Below are 22763 nucleotides of genomic sequence, written 5' to 3'. Positions count from 1 at the left end.
AATATTTAAAATTTTTTTATAAATCTTTTGATTGAAAAAAATATAAATTCGTAGTGCAACAAGTGACGCTCCTGGTCTATTTGACATTTGAATATTATAGTCTGCTAGAAAATAGAAATGAGGTTAACTTGTTTTGTAGTAGGGTAGCGCATATATTTTTTCACTCTTATCATCCTCTAATCACCAATTAATTTGTTTTTGTTTGTCATTTATTATTTGTGTGTTAAGTTTACATCAGTTTACAATCATACAGTGCATCATTAAACGTCAGTAAAAGAAAAATTTAAAGAATAATCACCAAAACAAACACAAGCACCCCTATTTTGACTTCCTGAATTGTGTTATTTTTTATTTATATATTTAACGAAAAATTTGTAAATGACACTTTCCATTTTACACAAAAATAAAAAATTGTTCGCAAATAATTTAATAGTATGAGAGAAAGGAGGAAAAAATTTAAATAAAATCTTATCTTATCTTCAATATAACATAAGGTGAGTTTATAACCTCGTATTTTGTTTTATTATTATGTAATTATAAAATATGTACGACATTATTTTACTTAAAATGCTTCAAATTTGCATTGTTGAAAATTACATTATTTACTGAAATTTAATTATTTTTGTTAATAATTATTAATTGAGTTCTTTATATGTAAATTCTTAAACAATTTTTTGATATTTTTTTTTCAAATTATATCTTTTTTTATTGTTTTAACATCGTGTACAATTTCTTTTGAAAGTGTTTTACATATTTTATGACAAAAGTTTTATAAAGTTAAAGTGTGTCTTGTACTGTTAATAATTTATTAATTGTTGGACTTAAGGTCTCGATAAAAATCATGGCCAATCCATGCAGTGTTGTTGCACATTTGGTGAAATTAATTGTCACAATAGTGTGTATGAAATTCTTCAAAGATTCATTTTTATTCAATGCAACTGATCACACTTGGGCTGTGAGGGCTCTACAAATTTTTCTTACGCACTCGGCTTTAGGAATAATTAGATTTGGTGAGTTTTTTTAAATTAAAAAATTACATAATTTCCTTATTTCATGAAAAAAAAAAAATAAAAATAATTTTATAAATTTTGTAAATTTATTTTATAAATTATTCGTAAAAATTTATTAAGCTTTTTGAATAATGAGAATAAGTTTGATATTTATTTAAACTTTTAGGGACTTCGAGTACAACCAAAAGATTTCGAAACTTCTATGACTGGTTTTCTGTTCTTGTGGAAATAGCGCCGTTTGCATTTTTCACAACGGAAATTCTCCTCGCATACAAAATTTGGGAGGAAGGAAGATTATGTCTTCTTGCTTTAGGACTTCTTCCAATAGTTTACGAACCAACATCAACGACACGAGATCGTTCAAAATATCGATTTTACACAGACATTATTTTTGCTCTTCAAGCATTAATAATGACAATAGTCTGCTTGAAAAATGGTAATTTTGCAATTTTAAGTCTCGCTGCATCGTATATTGTCGCTCGATTCATCTCTGAAGATTTTTGTGATAGATTTGAAGTTCCTTATATCGATCTTTCACAATATAGCCTATGCTTCGTTGAAGTCTTTGCAATTGCGACGTTTAAAGATATTGAAACTTTATCACGTTAATAATATATTTACACAATTTTTTATACATTTAATTATTTTTGTGCCTAAATTATTAAAAGCAAAAAAAAAGAAGGCACAAATGATGAACATATGCAAGAACGGTGAGCGGGTACAATTATACTTTTTTTGCCTCTGCAATCAAAAAACGGCTATAAAAGATTGCTTTTTTGATAAAAAAAAAAAAGAATGTCAAAGTTTCATAAATAGGCCTTCAGAAAAGAATCTTCTATTAAATATTAAACGATAACAAATGAAATTATAACTAATATAATATTTAACAATACTTAAATGTTTCATTAAGGCTTTGAAATTTTACGCAAGTTCGATCGTATATATTTTTATTATACATATATTTTACATATTTCTTTACCTTCTATTTTACTAATATTTTCCAATGAGAAATATAATTTTTATTACTGCTTTTTATCAAGAACAACTTGAATAGTTAATACGATAACCTATTCCCAAATTACATTTAAATTTTTATACATTTTTATAAAATATGTAGAAAAAAAAAATTAGTAAAAATTGTAATAATAATTATTATTTCTAAACCTTCATTAAGGTTTAAAATAATATTTATTATTTTCATTTAATAATAATTAACACCAGCAATAAAAATCAATAATAATACAAAATATATAATTTCTTACGAATAAAAAAAAGTTGATAAAAAAAATTTGTGAATGGGTTAATGCAGTATTTAGAATTTTGTACTTATATGAAAAACTTAAATAGTTTGCAATATTGTAAAACTTATGAAAACTGTACTTTCGTACTAATGAAAAAGTTTCGAACTGATTAATTTGTTGAAAAATTAGTATCGATATACAATGTAGGATCTGTGCCAAATAATGGGTACAAATTTAGGTATGTAAATATAATTTCTTTTTTTGAAAAAGAAAAAAAAAATCGCACAATTATTGTCACCGAGTGATGAGATCTAATAAGTGATAAAACTATTTTTTTTTTCAAAAGTACGAAAGTGTACAGTAAATATTATAATATAATTATAATATGATATGTTGAATTCTTTACAATGAACTAACAATGATTATATATTCACTAATGTTCGATCGATATTTATATTAATACTTTTATATTGATAATAAAAATCTTTTTTCTCTTAAAATGATTTTTAATATTTTCCTATTTCTATTTTTTGGTATTTATTATTATTTACTATTTTATATTCAGAGAAAAATTTTATTTAAATCAAATATAATTTATTTGAGTGAAATAAAATCTTTTTTCGAAATAATTATAATTTTTATTTGAGCCAAATAAAATTTTTATTTAAACCAAATGAAATTTATTTGAAACAAATGAAACATTATCTTCTACAGTATTTTATATATTTTTTCCATACTTAATTCATTAATTTCAAAAAAAGGTAAATTTGAAATTTCTACCATTTTATTTTTAGGAGAAAAAATAAATTTGATAGCCAGTGACGATAGTGACAATAATGAAGGGAGTAAAATGTGACAAAACAAATGAAATTTTCTGTTAATTTTCAGGTTCTGTTTTGGTAGAAAGTATCTTATGTTTCTTGAATCAATTTTGTCTAATTCTTTTCTTTTGCTTGCTTCTGGTTCCAGCATTTACGTTCTTGGAAAACATTGTTATGATCAATACTCTACTTTCAAGCCGTATTTAATTTCTGGATCCATTGGCATTCTTGGATTCTATATCAGATCATTGGGTTCATTAATCTACAATTTATTCTTCCGGATATATCGTAAGTAATTTTTGAAAGATTTTCTTTTTCATTTATTTAGATTTAGAGATTTAAATTTCGGTGTTAATTTTCAAAGTTCTAAAAATTCTGTACATTCTAATGAATGAAATAAAGTTTCGATGTTAATATCTTGAAAAATGTTTTATTAAATTAAAAATTAAAAAAGTAAAAATAAAGATTTAGGAATTACAAATTAATTTTTTATTCCATTAATTTTACGTCAAGTATCGAAAAATTAATTACAAAGTTTCTAAAATGCAAAATTTATTTTTATTGCAATCAACAATTTGTAAAAATATTTTGTTCATTTGAACTTTAAAAAACTCGTAGATCATAAAATAAATAAATAAATTTCCTTTATTTGAACATTCAAATCTTTAGGAATAGAATTTTATTGATAAACGAATAACAGATCAATTATTTTATATCCTAAAAATCTATTTTTATTTTTAGCTATTGATCCTCAAGAGATTGAAGATGAATGGGAGAAAAAGAAGGAAATAAAGGGAAGACCTTTTCGAAATTATTCACTATTTTATCGATTTTCATCGACAATCGCCCAGGGTGGATTAATATATGCAGTTTTCAATTATCATAAATGTCAGATTTTCGGAACTTTTGTCTTGTCGTTGACAATTATTGAAGTTATTTGTGCTCTAGAAGCTAGAGTAAGTATGGAAAATTTGTTATTTGATAAATAATTATTACAAAATTGTAAAATTAATTACGAATATTCAATATAATTTTAATAAAATTTCTCTAACAGCTTCAATTATTTGTAAAAATTGTAATAAAATTTTTCATCAAAAAATTAATTATTTCTGAAAATAATTGAATTTTTGAATAGAATTTTATTAAAACTTTTTTAAAGAAATGAATCCCTGCGAAAAAATTTATTATTTCTACAAATAATTGAATTTTTGCAAAATTGAATTCCAGCGAAAATTTTATTATTTATAAATTAACTTTTCGCAAAGAATTTTATTACAATTATTGAAAATAATTAAATTCTTTACAAAATTCAGTTACTTATTTCAAAATTTTTAGTAAAAATTACAGAAAAAAACTCCACTATTTTCAAGAATATTGAAATAAATTCTTCAAAATAATTTAAATTATTTTATAGAATTTTAATAAAAATCTTGCCAAGATTTAAATTATCTTCAATTCAATTTTATTTACATTTTCTCGAAAGAATTTAATTATTTGAAAAAATGTTGATAAAATTCTTGTAAAATTGTGTTTAAAATAATTGAATTCCAGCGAAAATTTTATTATTTATGGAAATAATTGAATTTTATTAAAAGTTTTTTAAATAATTGAACTTCTGTGAAAAATTCAATTGGAAATTCAAATAATGGAATTTTCTCGGAGAATTTTTACAAGATTTTTAAAAATAATTGAAATTTTCGAAGAAATCAATTAAAATTGTATTGAAAATAAGTGAAATCCTGATAATAATTTTATTATTTATATAAAAATAATTGGATTTTTTTATGAAAATTTTTATTATTTATAGTTTACTTTTTGCCAAGAATTTTATTACAATTATTGAAAATAATTGAATTCTTCATAAAATTCAATTACTTTAAAAATTTGCAGTAAAAATTATTTTTAGAAAACTCCACTATTTTCAAGAATATTGAAATAAATTCTTCAAAACAATTCAATTTCAACTCTATTATTAAAATTTTGCCGAGTGATAGCTTCGATAATTAATTATAATTATAATAATTATGATAATATTGAATTTTTAAAATTTTAGAAGTATAATCAACGATTTAGTCAAGGAAATACGAATGAAGAAAGTTTCTTTGGAAGTTATGCCAAAGAATTTGACAGTTCTCTCGACTATTATTGGATTTTCATTGGAGGATATTTTGGGTGAGTAAAAACATTTATTTTGAAAATAATTTCCTTTTAAACACATTACTATTTTATAGTTGGGTTAAAAGAAACCCCTTCTGCTTGCTGGCTTTCTTACCTTACACTATTTCCATTTTAATTTTGTCTTCTGAAGAATATGATAGAAATCCAAGTCTTCAAATTGGCTTTAATGATTATATGACCGCAGCGTACATTCTTCTCATGATTGAAGCTATCCGCTACGATTTTTCCGAATAGTACAGGAAATTTGGCAACTTAAATTAATTTTAATAATATACAATTAATAATTACTTAAAATTATTGAAAATTATTAGAAATTTTTATTATTCTAAAATATTCAAAAATTATTATTCTATTATCTATTATAGTTAATTATTTTGTTTTATTCAATTACTATTTTGTTAATTCGTTTATAATTCAAAGGAATAAGGAGTTTTTCTACAAACTAAAATTATGGATTATAAACTGAAATGAGAGAATGAAAATTAAAATGACAAATTTTATTGCTAACAAAAATTCATGTAAGTGACAAATTAAGTTTTTTACAGAATAAATGTAATTAAATAAAATCTATATTTACAATTGCGTTGAGAAATAGGAAATTATAAAACAGTTGTGACAAAAAAAAGTTTGAGCAACTTGCACACAAAATTATTATTTACTTAAATTTAACGTTATCTACAAAGATTATAATTTGACAATTCGCTATCGTGAAAATTACACGCAGAATTACATTCTTCTTTTTTCCATACAAACATTTACAAATCAATCATAATTTAAATACATTTACGTTATTACATACAACTATATGAGAAGGACAAGTTTTATTCTTTCACATTATGCACAATTTCTTAGGTTTTATAAAAATTTCTGTACAATAAGTGCATTTTTTATTTACAGTTTTATTTAACTTTTAAAGTTTACGATTAATTCAACTTATTGAAAAATTGCTTTTTATTAACTTAACTGGTAATTAATTGTTTCTAAATAAATTTAATAATTTCAATTGAATTTTAATCATTTAAATTAAAACACACAATTTAAATTTAAAACAATTGAAATTTTAACAATTTAAACTAAGAAAATATTTAATTTATATAAAAATTGTTTTGACATTTTTTCAATGCCTATTAAGTCGAGATTTAATTTTTAGATCTAAATGACACACCAATTTGTTTTTTATTTTAAAAATTACAAAAAAAAAATATGTTGAGCTTCTTAAAAATATACAATTGTCATTGGAGCGCCAGGAAAAATTTGTAAGTACATATTTTACATATGCGCAAGAATTACAAAGAACTATGTGAGTGATATGTCTAGTACATCTTGAAAGTAGAGGAAGGCAGTGAAGAAATGCAGTATTTATAAAACGAACTTCAGTCTCTGACTCAAAAGTAATGTTTCCTTTTTCTTGAAAAAAAAAGAAAATCGTAGATTTTTTCTAAATGTAAAGTTCTCTTTTTACTGAATTCTGATATTCGGTAAAATTTTTTTAAACACTTTTGCAAAAATAGTTATATTTTTACAGATTTGAATTTGGATCTCGCCATGTGACTTGACCAGCCAAGGGTTGAAGTCTCAAACTGTTTCCTGGACTGTCGTCAGCTTCGTAGGCAGCATTCACGTGGCCACTGTGACCTTCGAAAACATCCTTCACAGAAATTTGACTACTTCTCGTTGGACGTCCTTGAATTCCAAGAGGATTGCCAGGAGCTCCGTAGATGTTATTTGCTCCTAAAGTTTGCATATGAGATTTCCTTCTCAATGCTATGATGCTGTTGCGACGTCCTTCGAATGCTTTAAAGGCCTTGGTGGATCTTCTTGTTGACATGTTTCGCGGCAGGCCTGTGAGTAGAAAAAAAATATTTTTTTCAATTTATTTACTATTTGAAAGTATCAATTTTAAAATTAATGTTTTGAAAATCATTGAATTCTTGCAAAGAATCTTATCAAAAAGTTTAAAGAGAATAATTGAATTACTTCGACTAATTTTTTTATTTATGAAAATAATTAAATTCTCGCGAAGAATTTTGTTAAATTTTTTAAAATCCTAATTAAATTCTTTTGAAGAATTTCTTTTAATTTTTTTTAAAAAATAATGGAGTTTTTTTAATAATTTTAATTGAAAATTTTCAAAGCAATTTAATTTTATAAAGAAGAATTTTATTAAAATTGTATTGAAAATAATTGAATTCCTGAGAAGAATTTTATTATTTATAAACATAATTTAATTCTTACGAAGAATTTTACTATTTATAAAAATAATTGAATTGTTTCGAAGAATTTATTAAAATTTTAGGAAATAAATGCATTTTATGTAAATATTTGAAAATAATTCAATTCTTTCGAGGAATTCTATTAAAATTGCTTGGAAAAAAATTTAATTTCTGCAATGGATTTTATTAAAATTAAATATTTTCAAAATAATTGAATTCATCAGAAGAATTATATTATTTTTTGAAAATAATTGAATTCTTTCAATTTTTCTGACGAATATATTTAAAAATTGCATTGAAAGCAATTTAATTTTCATCTAGAATTTTTAAAAATATTTTGAGAATAATTGAATTATTTTTAGAGAATTTTAAATTCTTGTTGAAATTGAGTTTTATGAAAATTTTTGAAAAGATTTAAATTCTTTCGTGTAATTTTATTTAAATTGTATTTAAAATAATTTAATTCCTGCAAAGAATTTTACTATTTATAAAAATAATTGAATTGTTTCGAAAAATTTGTTAAAATGTTTACCATTGCCTTCTGTCAGACTGAAGAAACGTTGACGGAACGCAACATCGAGTGTATTTATCGCTTGCTTTTGTCTGCGACTCTTTTCCAAATTTCTGATAGTTTTTCGTCTTCCGGGACCACTTCCGCTTCCCTCATCGTAATCTCCCTCTATGCCATCCAATCTTTGCAAGTCCCTTACTATTTCCACCGCATGTTTTGAAAGCAGTGCTTCTTCTGATAGATCTTTAGTCTGTTTTTCGAAAATTGAAATATTAAATAATTGAAATTCTATTACATAATTTTTTTGAAATTCAAAAAATTGATACAAAAACAAAAAACAATGATAAATAATGAAATAGGAAATTTATATTGAAAATATCTCACCTTTTTGCAGCTCAATGTCGTGCTGGCCAAAATGTGAGCCAAAGTTCCGAATCGATGGAATAACATGGCAGTGAATTGGATGACCAAAATGAGAGCAAAGAAGAACACGAAGACGAGACCAATTGGCTCAAGCTGCAAATACTCCTTTGAAATGTGAATCTGCAAAAAAATTAACAAGTTAGTACCATTTTTTTTACTCAATTATTTTTAATTTTTAACAGATAATTCGATTTCTCTGCAATTTCAAATTTAGTGACATTTGTAATTAATGCTCATTTATAAAATTTATTTGCTCATTTATTTTATAAATAATGCTTATTTATAAAATTCATTTTTGATCGATTTTAAAAAAATGTGTTTCAATTGGGTTCAAAAGTGCAGAGATTTTAACAACATGCTTTAATATTATTATTGCTAGTAACAATAGGATGATTATTTCAGAAATTTTACCAACAGAACTGAGCTTTGCTTTCAAAACCATATTCCTATTTACAAATTATACAATTATTTTATTTAATATTTTATTATCATATTCAATTAAATTTAAAAAAACAATATGTTATAAATTTTATTATTTTTTTAAAGAAGAAGTTTGAAATTACTATGAATTTTAATTTTTAATACAAAACGATAAGATTTCCAGTAAGAAAGTTGTTTGAAAAAGTTCTTTATAATTATTATAATTGAAGAAAAAATTATTTTAACTAAAGTAAATTTAATTTCTCAGATCTGTTTTTTGTAATATTTCTCAAATATATCAAAAAATTGAATTTGGTGTATAAACATAATGAAGAGTAGAGTGTCATTATTATTAATTACAAATACGAGAAAAACAAAAATATTTTAAACAACCACCACGTGAAGATATTAAAATATATATATTCCATGACCAGGATCAGGGTCACATTTATTAATTGTGCCCGGTACACCATCACAGGTAGTGTGCATCCCTAAAATGTATTAAAAATTAAAATGTAAAGAGTTAGACACAAAACATTGAGAGAAAATCATGTGAATTTTCTATGAGAAATATTTCTCGTGATCAAGAAATTAATTATCAAAATTAGTCCTCATAGTGGAACCGAAATCGTGGATGTCTTATTTTGTTTTAAAATTATCAAAACGTAATTTTGGAAAATATTTTTAAATATATTTCACCACCACAAATAGAAGACAATCGAATAAAATTCTTTTTGAAAAAGAAAAAAAATTGAATATTAGTAATTTAGTACACCCACGATTGGTAGGAAGGTGAATCATCCCATTTGCAGAGGAAGTGTGGGCATGATTATTAATGAATCTCTGAAACCATATTTGGTTATTCACAAGATAAGAAATTGATCAAATCTGATCAAATGTGATTTTCCAAAACCAATCGACATGCCTCGTTTTTTATATTGAAAAATGGAATTCTAGTTTAATAATTCTGAAATTATGAGAAATCTTTGAGAAATTTGGAAGATTGTCGATAGAAAGAAAGAATAATAATTTTATTATTGATTTACGAAAATCTAGTTTCGTTTTTAGTTTTGTATCGACTCGAAACTGAATTTTAACAGAGTTTAGTTTTGTGTCGATTCGAAACTAAATTGAAAATAAATTCGATCTCTGGATAAGGATGAATTTTGAAAAAATGATTTAAAGAAAACTAGCGAGGCACATCGGTGAAATTGTTAGTTTTTCTGTTTTGAAAAACTGAAAATCGAGGCTTTTCGCAGTAAATGCCTCTACCTCCTTGGATTCTTCACTGAAGGTGATGTTCGTCTTGACCCCGAATGGCCATACGATGTGCAGTTTATCTTTGTTCAGTTGCATTAAGAATACGATCAGTACGAACAAAGTATTGAACATTAAAAATGCGTAGACACTCTTGTTTCTCAGCTCGATCAAATCATTGGCGATCCTTGCCTGTTTAGAGTCAAATAAAAAAAAAGAGAGAAAACTTATTAGTAAAATAGACTAAAACTCCGTAAGTAACGACACATTTGCCTGATTAGAATTTATTTCTGATTCAGTAAAAAGGGCATAAAAAGAATTATTGTTTTCACGATTTAATTGAATTTTACTTTTTTACTTTTGTCGAAAGCAAATTTTTCCGAATCGCAGTTTGGCGAAATTGAGTTTATAGAAAAGAAAGAAAATTGGCCCCTTTTATCAGCGAAATAATTCGAGCAGGAAAACACGTGCTACCCACGGAGTGGATTTTTACCTCCTGGGAAGTTCCATCATAAGTGATGTTGGTCTTGATACCAAAGGGCCATTTCACGTGCAACAAGTCTTTGTTTAGTTGCATGAGAAATACGATCAGCACGAAGAGAGCGTTTATCATAAAGAATGCAAACACGCTCTTGTCTCGTAAATCCTTCAAGTCTTTGGCGATACGAGCCTGACGTGAACATTTGAGATTAATTTTGAGAATTTTATAATTTTCAATTATATTAATTAATTTTGAAAGCGTCAAGCAATTTTTCTTTAGCCAAAAAGCGTAAAAGTTCACCAGGGTTGCCACAGGTCAGGAAAGTCAGGGATTTCAGGAAAAAGTCGGGGAAAATAGAATTGGTCAGGGAAATCAGGGAAAAGTCAGGGAAAAACAAATTTAAGTTTTTGTGGCAACTCTGTTTATAATATCAATGCCAAGAGAGAGAAAATAAAAAGAGAAAAAAGAAAAATATTTTTAAAAAATTGTTTTCTGAATAGAAAGAAAATTTTTAGAAAATTAAACAATTTTCCGAAAAAAATACTCATTGATTGGAGAAAAAAGGTTTTAGGGAGATTTTGAAAGGGGAATTGTCTTCAGTTCGTACTTGTTTAATTTTTCGAAAGTTTTTGAATATATCAAAAACTTGGGGAAAATTTGAATAAAGTTTAACTGAAGATATCGTTCCCTTGTGATCGATTTTACCTTCTCAGCTTTGTCTTCATCGATGGGATAAAGATACTTGTCTAAAAGGTCTTTCCAGAATTGTTCCTCCTGGAGATTGAGGACATCGACTTCTCCATTTTTGAGTCCATCGTCGTCGAGCCAATAGGGTCGAGATGGGAAGTGACCTTCGCGATTTCCCTCGGTATTTTGACTAGCGACAGTTTCCGTTTCACTGTCACGACCATCGTCTTCTCCTGGGTCTTCGCCTATTGCTCCAAGATGATCAGCCGTCCTCGAACCCACTGATGATGCACGTCTTCTTCCAGATATATGCGCATGTGGATCGACAGCTCTGTTGGAAAATTAATCCTCTCTTTAGAATTTTATTTATTTATATATTTATTTTCTATTTTAATTTTTAAATGATATATATTAAATATATTTTTTATTGGGAAAATGAACCAAAATTTATTTCTTCTTTTTAGAGACCGGTACGAGAACTGAATTTTGAGGAAAGTAATCAACTCACTTTTCGATGGTATCGAGTCGTTTTCCCAGTTGCTCCAGAGACTCGGCAATCGCAACAAGTTGCTGTTTCTCTGAAGATGGCTTGCCGTGAGTGCAGAGCATGCACTTAAATAATCCAGCGAGAGAAATTTCAATCGAACCCTCGTCATCGTCATTCGTTCCTGCTCCATTTTGCAAAAATCCAAGTAATGATTTCTGCTTTGCTTTTCGTTTCGCTTCCTCCGCTTCTTTCTTTTCTTGTTCAATTTCCTATTTTCAAACACAATTTTTGTTCATTTCTTCCAAATTCTATTTTTCCTAATAGTTAAAATTAAATGAATTTTATAATTTTTAAAAATGACTGAATTCTGTTAAAAGAAATTTTATAAAAAATTTTATTTAAGGTAATTCAATTCTCGCGAAGAATTTTATAAAAAGTTTTGAAAATATATTTAATTAAATTCTTTTAAGGAATTTAATCAAAATTGTCCTAAAATTAATTCAGTACTTCTGTAGAATTTCATTATTTTTGAAAATAATTGAATATTATTTCGATAAATTTGATTAAAATTGTATTGAAAATAATTAAATTCAATCTTCTAAAGGAATTTTTAAAAAAATTTTTAAATAATTGATTTTTTTCAAGGAATTTTATTAAAATTAAGTAAAATAATTGAATTCCATCAAGAAATTTCAATAAATTTTTTGAAAATAGTTGAATTTCTCTGAAGAATTTTATTATTTATGAAAATAATTGAATTCTTGACAAGAATTTTGTTAAAATCTTTTAAGATAATTAAATTATTTCTTTAAATTTGATTATGTATTGAAAATAATTGATATCTTCTTAAGGATTTTAGCAAAATTTTTTAAAGTAGTTTATTTCTTTCAAGGAATTTTATTAAAAATAAAAAAAAATAATTGAATTCTATCTAGAAATTTTATTGAAATTATATTGAAAATAATTAAATCTATTCAAAGAATTTTATTATTATTCATGAAAATATTTGAATTCTCGTCAAGAATTTTATTAAAATCTTTAAAAATAATTTAATTGTTTCGAGGAAAACTAAACTTCTTCCGGAGAATTTAGTTAAAATTGTATTTAAATTAATTAAAATCTTCTGAAGAATTTTATCAAAATTTTTGAAATTGATTTCTTTCAAGGAATTTTATTAAAGATTTTAAAAAAATAATTTAATTCTATTGAGATTGTATTTAAAAATAATTTAATTCCACAAAAGAATTTTATTATTTATGAAAACAATTTAATTCTTGCCACGAATATTATTAAATATTTCGAAAATAATTTAATTGTTTCGATGAAAATTTCAATTCTTACTGGAAATTTAGTTAAAATTTTCTTGAAAATAATTAAATACTTTCTGGAAATTAAATTAAATCTTTTTTGGAAATAATTGAATATTCTTTCAACGATTTTCATAAAAAAATTGTAAAAATAATGGAATTCTTTTAAGAAGTTTCATTTAAATTGTATTAAAAATATTTAAATTCATGAGAAGAATTATAATTATTATTTTTGAAAATAATTGATTTCTTCTGAAGAAATTAATTATTTTCAAAAATAATTGAAGTCTTGAAAAGAATTTTGTTTAAATTTATGAGAATAATTGAATTAATAAATATTGATAATAATTTTCCTTTTTAATTGTTTTCAATTTGAAAATTAATATACTGAAAATCATTGAATTCTTGCAAGGTATTTATCAAAAAATTTGAAAATAATTGAATTCTTTTGAGAAAATGTAAAAAAATGTATTGAAAATAATTTAATTCTTGGCAAGATATTTTTAAAATAATTAATTGAATTGTAATTAATAATTTTCCTATTAAATTATATTACAATTATTCATAGAAAATTAAATTCTTTTAAACAATTTTATAAGAGTTTCTGTAAATAATTACATTTTTTTTTTTTTGAAGAATTTCATTAATTTTGTAAAAATTTACAAAGAATTTTATTAAAAACTGTTCAGAAAAATTTTATTACAATTTTTAAAAATACTTGAACCTGTTAGAGGAATTTTTTTAAAATTATCTTGAATATAATTGATTTTTTTTACAAATTTGATTAAAATTATTTTGAAAATAATTTAATTTCACAGAAGAATTTTATTATTTCTGAAAATATTTTAATCCTGCGAAGAATTTTCTTATTTATGAAAATAATTGAATTCTTGCGGAGGATTTTACCATTCATAAAAAGAATTGAATTGTTTCGAAGAATTTTATCTGAACTCTTGAAAATAATAGAATTTTTTAAAGGAATTTTGTTAAAAATTTTGAAAATTATGATTTTTTTAAAAAGAATTTCATCAAAATTGTCGAAAATAATTAAATTCATATTAAAATTCTTGAAAATAATCGAATTTACTTAATATTTTTAAAAATAATTGTATTCTTCCGAGAAATTTTATTAAAATTGTATTAAAAATAATTGAATTGCTCTAAAAAATATTACATATTATTCATGAGAATAATGAAATTCTTGCGATAAGTTTTATTAAAATTTTCGAATAATAATAAGCAAGAATATTTAATATTATATGCACTTAATAAGTGAATTCTTTAAATTTTGAATCCGTAATTATTCAAAAATTGATGTTTATTCTTGAAAATAAAAAATTTTTTAATTTACAAAATAATATATGGAATACCGTGTATCATTTGCTAGTTGTTAATAATTGTGACGCACTCTGAAAAGGGTAACTATGCAAAAAATGACAAGTCCGTTTCTTCAGAGCGCGTCAATTAATAAAATTACAATAAAAAAGTGCAAATAAGAGTTAGAAGTGTAAATTAGTATGAGGAGAGTAAATTAATATTAAAAGTGTAGAAAGAAATAAGTGTAATGGAAAGTTAGCGAAGGACAAATCCGAAGGGGATTACCGCATCAGGTTTTTTCTTCTGCACTTCCCTCGTGCCCCAAGTAATATCATTAAGATTGTAGACGGAGAATATAATTAGAACCAGATACATTGAAGGTACAGAAATGTAGTAAATAATTCCGTAAAAGAGACAATTAATTTCTTGAGGATGTAACAGGGCAGCCACTGTTAATTGAGCAATTACCATTAAAAGAAAGAGTGGAGATGGTGAGAATAAACCATCTTCAACAATGTTAATCGATATCGCCGTTATTACCGCAACCATCACCAATCCATAAAAAATACTTATCACCGCTGCCGCTAGAATCTATTTTATCAGAATTAGTTTGATCAAAAAGAAGTGTCACAAGCAAGTGCACAAAAAAGAAATTCCATCACCAAAGTTCCATTTATCATTCCATGCGTATTTCCTCTTTTCTTGTTACTTTTTTTGTTACTTTTTTCTTGTTACTTTTTTTCTTGTCCGTTATTTACCAGCACCGATTTATTTTACAGAGAACACTGGCAAGCAGACGAACCTTTTTGGTTTTCTTCACTTGGACTTCACGCGTGCCCCAGGTGACGACGTTTAGATTAATGATGGAGTAAAGGATCAAGAGAAGGTACATGGATGGAATCGAGAGGAGATAAATGAGACCGGGGACTATGCACCAAAATTCCTGAGGATGGAGACAAGCTGCTATGAAGAACGAAGTCGAGAGTGATGTCAAGAATATTGCCGATGGAGAACCCATACCGTCCTCCCCCAGCTGGAGGGCTGTACCAACTATCACAGCCATCATTATCATCGCGTAAGCCGTTGACAATATTTGCGCACATAATAGCTAAAAGGACGAACACATCTGATGCAATTTTGCCGAATGGATATTCAAGCAGGTACAATATTGACAAAACATTTAAATAAGATAAAAAGGAAAATACGACAAACATTTAATCAACTTGATCAACGAAAAAAAGTAAATTAATTAAAAATAACTCAGCAATATTACCAGAAAAAATTGCACAAAATATTTAGAAAAAAATTCATATTCTTGTTTTGATGATAAATGTCGTACAATTAAATATTAAGTTAAAAATAATATTTAAATGCATTAAATAAATTTTTTTCGTTGATCAACTTCGTAACATTTATATATTAATTTTTCAACAATACGAACGTATTATAAAATTTTTTGAAAAAAGTACGCAAACTTACCTGAATATTGGATTTACATGTAAAACAAACAATCATAAAGAAGAGAATTGGAATGATATTGTAGTAAAAACTGGTCCAGTTGTCAATTTTAAAAGCGGCGACAAAAGCTCCCACCAACATAAGGAAAATAGTTCCAGGTCCAAGAATCGTACCACCTAGAAATGGATACAATTATTCTATTTCTAAAATATTCAGGAGTAGAAGAAAATTTTGTTTCTCTCACGTTAATTACGATAAAAATTAATTAAATTAATGTTTCTTTGTCGAAAATTACAATAAACAGGGTAGCCTCAGGTCGGGGAATTCAGGAAAAGTAGAATTGGTCAGGGAAATCAGGGAAAAGTGAGGAATTTTTATTAAAAGTTCTGGAAAAAATTAAATTTTTAGAATTCATAAGAAAATTCTGAATTTTCGTCTTTTTTTGTTTGTCTCATAAAACATGAAATTCAAAAACAAAACAAATTTATTTTGGTTATGCAAATTACAAAATTTTTTATTTTCAAATACATATAAATTTTAAAACAATTTCATAATCAAAATTTAAAAAATTCATTTATTCAAGAATTCAATTATTTTTATATAAATAATAACATTCTTTAGAAGAATTCAATAATTTTTATAAATAGTAAATTTTTTTACAAAAATTCAATTATTTTTAATAAAATTTCACGAAAGAATTCAATTATTTTTATAAATAGTAAAATTCTTCGCAAGAATTCAATTATTTTTATAAATATAGTAAAATTCTTTGCAGGAACTCAATTATTTTCAAAATAATTTTAATTGAATTTACCAGCAGAATTCAAATATTTTAAAATATTTCCATAAAATTCAATTATTTCCTAAAATTTTAATAAATTCTTCGAAAAAATTTAACTATTTTTATAAATTCTAAATTTCTTTGCAGGAATTAAATTATTTTTAATTTAATTTAAATAAGAGTACACGAAAGAATTTTATTGTTTTAAAAAATTTCCATAAAATTCAATTTCAACAAGAATTTTAAATTCTCTAAAAATAAATTAATTAATCTCAAAATATTTTTAAAAAATTCTATATGAAAATTAAATTACTTTGAATGCAATTTTTAAATATATTCGTCAAAAAAATTGAAAGAATTCAATTATTTTTGAAACAACTTTAATTGAATTTCTTGAAAGAATTTAATTATTTTCAAATATTTCTATAAAATTTTTCAAAACAATTCAATTTTTCCTAAAATTTTAATAAATTCTTCGATTATTTCAATTATTTTTATAAATAGTAAAATTCTTTGATGAAATTAAATTCTTTTCAAAACAATTTTAATAGAATTCCTCAAAAGAATTTAATTATTTTCAAATATTTACATAAAATTAATTTATTTCCTAAAATTTAAATAAATTCTTCTTAACAATTCAATTATTTTTATAAATAGTAAAATTCTTCGAAAGAATTCAATTATTTTTATAAATAATAAAATTCTTTTTAAGAATTTAATTATTTAAATTCTTCGGAAATTAGTTAATTTTTTTAATATATATTTAATTAATTATTGAAAATAATGGATTTATAGAAGAATTTCACTCAAAAACACAAAAAAATTAAATTTTGGAGAAGTTAGATATAAATAACTGCAAAAATTCAATTATTTTCAAAAGTAATAAAATTCTTCGCAATAATTCAATTATGTTAAAAATTATTTCAATTATCTTTATAAATAATAATATTCTTCTCAGAAATTCAATTATTTTGAAAAATTGAATAAAATTCTCGACAAAATTTTAATTATCATTATAAATAATAAAAGGGCATAGCCGGATAAGTATGCAAAAAGTGCCCCCGCATGTATTTATTTCATAATTTATCCATACATTCCTACCCACTTAAAGATAACATTCTGAAATTTTGAACTCAAAATTCGCTTTTTTAGGGGAGTTATGGAGGGGGAAAGAAAAATCAAAAAATGCGTTTTTCTCGAAAACTACTGAACCGATTTTAATGAAATTTAAATATGTTATAAATGTCAACAAAACGGTTTAAAAAAAATTTTTTTAAATTTTTTTTTCAAAAAAATCCAAAAAAATTTTTTTTTTGAATTTTTCAAAAATTTTTTTTTTTTATTTTTTTAAGAGCGACACCCGCCATTTTTTTACTATTTACTCGTTAAAGTGTCTATTTTAAGAAAAAAATTTTTCTCAATTTTTTTTTGAGGTGCGTGATGGTGAAAAAAAATAAAAACCGCAAGTGGGTACAATGTACAGCTTAAATTTTGAAAAATCTATCATATTCTTTAAAAATTTGTTATTTCGAGTCATTTTTAGGTTTCTAATTATAAAATTACTATAGAATTTAAAAAATTCAAAATGGCGCATCCAAGATGGCGGAAAATTTTCCTAAACGTGAATCATATTTTGAAGTTTCATAACAAAAATTTCAGATACAATTAACTGGGGCTTAGGGGGTTAAGTGTGCAAAAACTGCCCCCGCATCTATTTTTCTTAAATTTGGCTCATATATTACTATCTATTTGACTATATTTTTCTGCAATTTTGAACTCAAAATTCGCTTTTTTGGGGGAGTTATGGAGGGGGAACGAGAAATCAAAAAACTTATTTTTCTCGAAAACTACTAAACCGATTTTAATGAAATTTTAAGAGGTTGTAAATATAGATAAAACGATTTTAGTAAAAAAAAATCAAAATTTTTTTGTCAAAAAAAAATCAAAATTATTTTGTAAAAAAAATCAAAAAATTTTTTTTTGAAATTTTCAAAAATTTTTTCAGGGTTATTTTTTTAAGTGACCACTTTCTCTTTTGTTGTAAAAAGTACTTTATAATGTCCCTTTTAACATATATTTTTTCCAAATTTTTAAAAAATATAGTTTTTGAGCAAAATGTCAAAAACCATGGTCATGCTATTTGTCACGTACGGGAATGCACATATATACATATGGGCAATTTCATGTGATAGGGTATAGCCGGATAAGTATGGAAAAAGTGACCCAAATATATTTTTCCTATTCATTCCTACCCACAAAATAACTTTTTGAAATGTTTAACTCAAACTTTTAATTTTTGTGAGCTTATGGAGGGAAAAAAATCGAAAAACGCATTTTTCTCTAAAACTATTGTATGCATTTTAATGAGCTTTGGATATGTTGAAAAGACAATTAAAGAGATAAAAAAACAAATTTCAAATTCTTTTTTCAAAAAATTCCAAAAATCTGTTTTTTAAAAAATTTTATTTTGAAATTTTCAGAATTTACTGTGACACACACTGAAATCATGTCAGGCAAAATTTTTTAATTAAGTAGATCACATAAGAGACTGAAATGATAAAATACATAAAAATGTCACATTAAAAGAACCAAAAAAATTTTTTTCTGAAAATTTCAAAATAAAATTTTTTAAAAAACAGATTTTTGGAATTTTTTGAAAAAAGAATTTGAAATTTGTTTTTTTATCTCTTTAATTGTCTTTTCAACATATCCAAAGCTCATTAAAATGCATACAATAGTTTTAGAGAAAAATGCGTTTTTCGATTTTTTTCCCTCCATAAGCTCACAAAAATTAAAAGTTTGAGTTAAACATTTCAAAAAGTTATTTTGTGGGTAGGAATGAATAGGAAAAATATATTTGGGTCACTTTTTCCATACTTATCCGGCTATACCCTATCACATGAAATTGCCCATATGTATATATGTGCATTCCCGTACGTGACAAATAGCATGACCATGGTTTTTGACATTTTGCTCAAAAACTATATTTTTTAAAAATTTGGAAAAAATATATGTTAAAAGGGACATTATAAAGTACTTTTTACAACAAAAGAGAAAGTGGTCACTTAAAAAAATAACCCTGAAAAAATTTTTGAAAATTTCAAAAAAAAATTTTTTGATTTTTTTTACAAAATAATTTTGATTTTTTTTTGACAAAAAAATTTTGATTTTTTTTTACTAAAATCGTTTTATCTATATTTACAACCTCTTAAAATTTCATTAAAATCGGTTTAGTAGTTTTCGAGAAAAATAAGTTTTTTGATTTCTCGTTCCCCCTCCATAACTCCCCCAAAAAAGCGAATTTTGAGTTCAAAATTGCAGAAAAATATAGTCAAATAGATAGTAATATATGAGCCAAATTTAAGAAAAATAGATGCGGGGGCAGTTTTTGCACACTTAACCCCCTAAGCCCCAGTTAATTGTATCTGAAATTTTTGTTATGAAACTTCAAAATATGATTCACGTTTAGGAAAATTTTCCGCCATCTTGGATGCGCCATTTTGAATTTTTTAAATTCTATAGTAATTTTATAATTAGAAACCTAAAAATGACTCGAAATAACAAATTTTTAAAGAATATGATAGATTTTTCAAAATTTAAGCTGTACATTGTACCCACTTGCGGTTTTTATTTTTTTTCACCATCACGCACCTCAAAAAAAAATTGAGAAAAATTTTTTTCTTAAAATAGACACTTTAACGAGTAAATAGTAAAAAAATGGCGGGTGTCGCTCTTAAAAAAATAAAAAAAAAAAATTTTTGAAAAATTCAAAAAAAAAATTTTTTTGGATTTTTTTGAAAAAAAAATTTAAAAAAATTTTTTTTAAACCGTTTTGTTGACATTTATAACATATTTAAATTTCATTAAAATCGGTTCAGTAGTTTTCGAGAAAAACGCATTTTTTGATTTTTCTTTCCCCCTCCATAACTCCCCTAAAAAAGCGAATTTTGAGTTCAAAATTTCAGAATGTTATCTTTAAGTGGGTAGGAATGTATGGATAAATTATGAATTAAATACATGCGGGGGCACTTTTTGCATACTTATCCGGCTATGCCCTTTTTCTTCAAAATTCAATTATTTTCAAACATTTTATTAAAATTCTTGGCAAAATTTCAATTATTTTCAAAATATTTTCTCAATTCAATGATTTTCAAAATATTTTCTCAATTCAATGATTTTCAATATCTACTATTTTAATAAAATTTTCCAAAAGAATTATAAATATTTGAAAATTCTCAAAGAACTTTTTCAAAAATGATTAAAAATAATTGATTAAAAACGAATTTTAGTTAAAAATTCTAGAAAATAGTAATTAAATTCAAATTATGAGAATAATTTTGATGTAATTACAGTAAGAATACGTCGTTGAAATTTCAAAAAGTTTTGAATTTGAAATTTTTGAAAATCTCAATTTCTATGGAAAAATAGTAATTATTTAATAAGTTTTTAAAAAATAAGTTATTGATGTTGTCGAATAATTTTACAATTAATGAAATTCGTAAATAAATGTTATAGAACATTTTTTTTAGTATCTAATAATTTCTAGAGTGAATCAGAATATTCTTTAGGTTCAGGAAAAAAGTGGAAATTTAGTCTTGAAATCAGGGAAAAAGAAACTAAATATTTATGGCAACGCTGAATTAAAAATGAATTAAATTAATTTTTCTTACCCATCAAAAGAATCTGATAAGATATATAGGGCATGGAAATATTGTCGTTAATTTTTATAGTTCTTTTTGCATCCATTAGTAAATCCAAAATGTTGGCTATTGTTGAAGGCACCCATCGACGACGTTGGTTGTAAAATTCATTGAAACCTTCAGGAGCATGTGTATAGGCGTCACTTGCAGCTGAATATTCAACCTGGATAAAGAATTAAATTTATTAAATTTATTTTAATGAATTGATTAGTATTTTTGTCTTGTGAGCTTTTGATTTTGATTTTTTTTTTTTTTTTTGAGAGAGAGGGGGAGAGAGATTTCTTCTGAAATTTATAAAAAGTTTACTAACCCTGTAGCCTCTTTGTAGAAGCAAAGTACAAAGCCATCTATCTTCTCCCTGATCATATTGAACGTAGTGTCTAGCTTCTTCAGATCTGGTTGTGTATTTTTTCATTACGTTATCATCCATCAGTGCCTTTCCTCTGAAAAGAGAGAAACATCCAGGACTACAGAGAACGCATCCAATCATGTGTTCAGTTGCTTTTTGCAGCCAATGACCAATCGCATATTCGAACATCTGGTACCAAACCATCGGACCTAAATTTATATTTATTATAAATACCAATTCAATTCGATTTAGTAATACTTAGTAGAATTAAAATAATAATGTTAATTTATCATCATTATTATTTAAATTATATTGACTATAAGAATAATGATGAAATTATTTTCGTACCGGATCCAACGGGGTGAATACGTCCACAAGCGGCTCCGAGGTTTTTATTCTTCTTCATCAAATCCACTAGTAATTTTACAGCTGCCGGTTGAAAGTCAATATCGCCGTCGAGAGTCAGTAGGAAGGTATTTTCTGCAATGACTTCCTTCCGATCGACACTGATTGGTAATTCCATTAATCGATGTCCAAGTAAATAATACATGTACATGACCTGAAAAAAATTTCTAATTAGTATCAAATTTGGTTCTAAAAACTTAATTAACATCAAGATGAATTTAATTTTCTGAATTTGATTCTAAAAATTTAATTAGTATCAATTTTTTCTGAATTTGATTCGGAAAATTTTTAAATTATTAAATTAACTCTATTACCTGACTCCAACGTTTTCTGTGACGAATTTTACTTTTGTCCTTTAGGTGAGCAATCATCTTGGTTTTTCCTGGCAGTGTCCACATTAATCGACCTCCATATGGAGTGGGAATCTTTTTCGGAGCTCTCACATGCATTCGAGTTTGATGAACATCTGAAGCAGCTTCATCCAAAGTGGCCACCAACAGCTTTACGAATCTATTCACTTGACTCTCGTTCTCATCATGATCAGAAAGCTCGAAAGCGTCATCGAAAAATATATGCGCTAAAAGTAAGTAATTTAATTTTATTAAAATACAAATTGTCATCGAGTGATAAATTCAAATATTAAATTTTATATTTATTATAAAAAAGAAAAATTATTATTTTTTTTCTAATTATATTAGAATTATCAAAAATTTTAAC

General features: G+C 24.8%; 3 protein-coding genes and 1 long non-coding RNA gene across 5 annotated transcripts in view; 2 read left to right on the top strand and 2 right to left on the bottom strand.

The window, feature by feature from the left end:
- The first annotated feature begins 112 nt into the window (after positions 1 to 112).
- On the top strand, positions 113 to 2751 carry LOC122504436. The gene is made up of 3 exons (XM_043615558.1): positions 113 to 494; positions 827 to 1010; positions 1177 to 2751. Exons 2-3 carry the CDS (start codon positions 842 to 844, stop codon positions 1617 to 1619), a joined length of 612 nt encoding a protein of 203 aa, XP_043471493.1. The 5' UTR covers positions 113 to 494; positions 827 to 841; the 3' UTR covers positions 1620 to 2751.
- Positions 2752 to 3225: 474 nt separating this feature from the next.
- Positions 3226 to 5244, top strand: LOC122504476. Its single transcript, XR_006301837.1, has 3 exons — positions 3226 to 3360; positions 3814 to 4028; positions 5126 to 5244. It is a non-coding gene; the product is annotated as an uncharacterized LOC122504476 (long non-coding RNA).
- Positions 5245 to 6360: 1116 nt separating this feature from the next.
- LOC122504446 (chitin synthase chs-2-like) overlaps positions 6361 to 22763 on the bottom strand; it is a 98472-nt gene continuing 82069 nt past the window's right edge. The window contains exons 9-20 of one of the 2 annotated variants that reach the window (XM_043615577.1): positions 22361 to 22623; positions 21990 to 22200; positions 21603 to 21850; positions 21263 to 21455; positions 15833 to 15987; positions 15156 to 15461; positions 11751 to 11998; positions 11261 to 11573; positions 10090 to 10266; positions 8359 to 8517; positions 7996 to 8224; positions 6361 to 7092 (exon numbers count right to left, since the gene is read on the bottom strand). In XM_043615577.1, the coding sequence (XP_043471512.1) occupies positions 6770 to 7092; positions 7996 to 8224; positions 8359 to 8517; positions 10090 to 10266; positions 11261 to 11573; positions 11751 to 11998; positions 15156 to 15461; positions 15833 to 15987; positions 21263 to 21455; positions 21603 to 21850; positions 21990 to 22200; positions 22361 to 22623 (2825 nt within the window). In that variant the 3' untranslated portion in view covers positions 6361 to 6769. Of the gene's footprint in view, positions 7093 to 7995; positions 8225 to 8358; positions 8518 to 10089; positions 10267 to 10567; positions 10745 to 11260; positions 11574 to 11750; positions 11999 to 15155; positions 15462 to 15832; positions 15988 to 21262; positions 21456 to 21602; positions 21851 to 21989; positions 22201 to 22360; positions 22624 to 22763 lie in introns of both variants that reach the window. The other variant, XM_043615569.1, reaches the window with a different exon arrangement.
- Positions 14348 to 15131, bottom strand: LOC122504461 (chitin synthase chs-2-like). Its single transcript, XM_043615589.1, has one exon. It carries the CDS (start codon positions 14900 to 14902, stop codon positions 14609 to 14611), a length of 294 nt encoding a protein of 97 aa, XP_043471524.1. The 5' UTR covers positions 14903 to 15131; the 3' UTR covers positions 14348 to 14608.

Source organism: Leptopilina heterotoma, unplaced genomic scaffold (assembly GCF_015476425.1).
Source record: "Leptopilina heterotoma isolate Lh14 unplaced genomic scaffold, ASM1547642v1 Lhet_111, whole genome shotgun sequence".
Taxonomy (NCBI): domain Eukaryota; kingdom Metazoa; phylum Arthropoda; class Insecta; order Hymenoptera; family Figitidae; genus Leptopilina; species Leptopilina heterotoma.
This window is presented reverse-complemented; position numbering and strand designations above follow the sequence as displayed.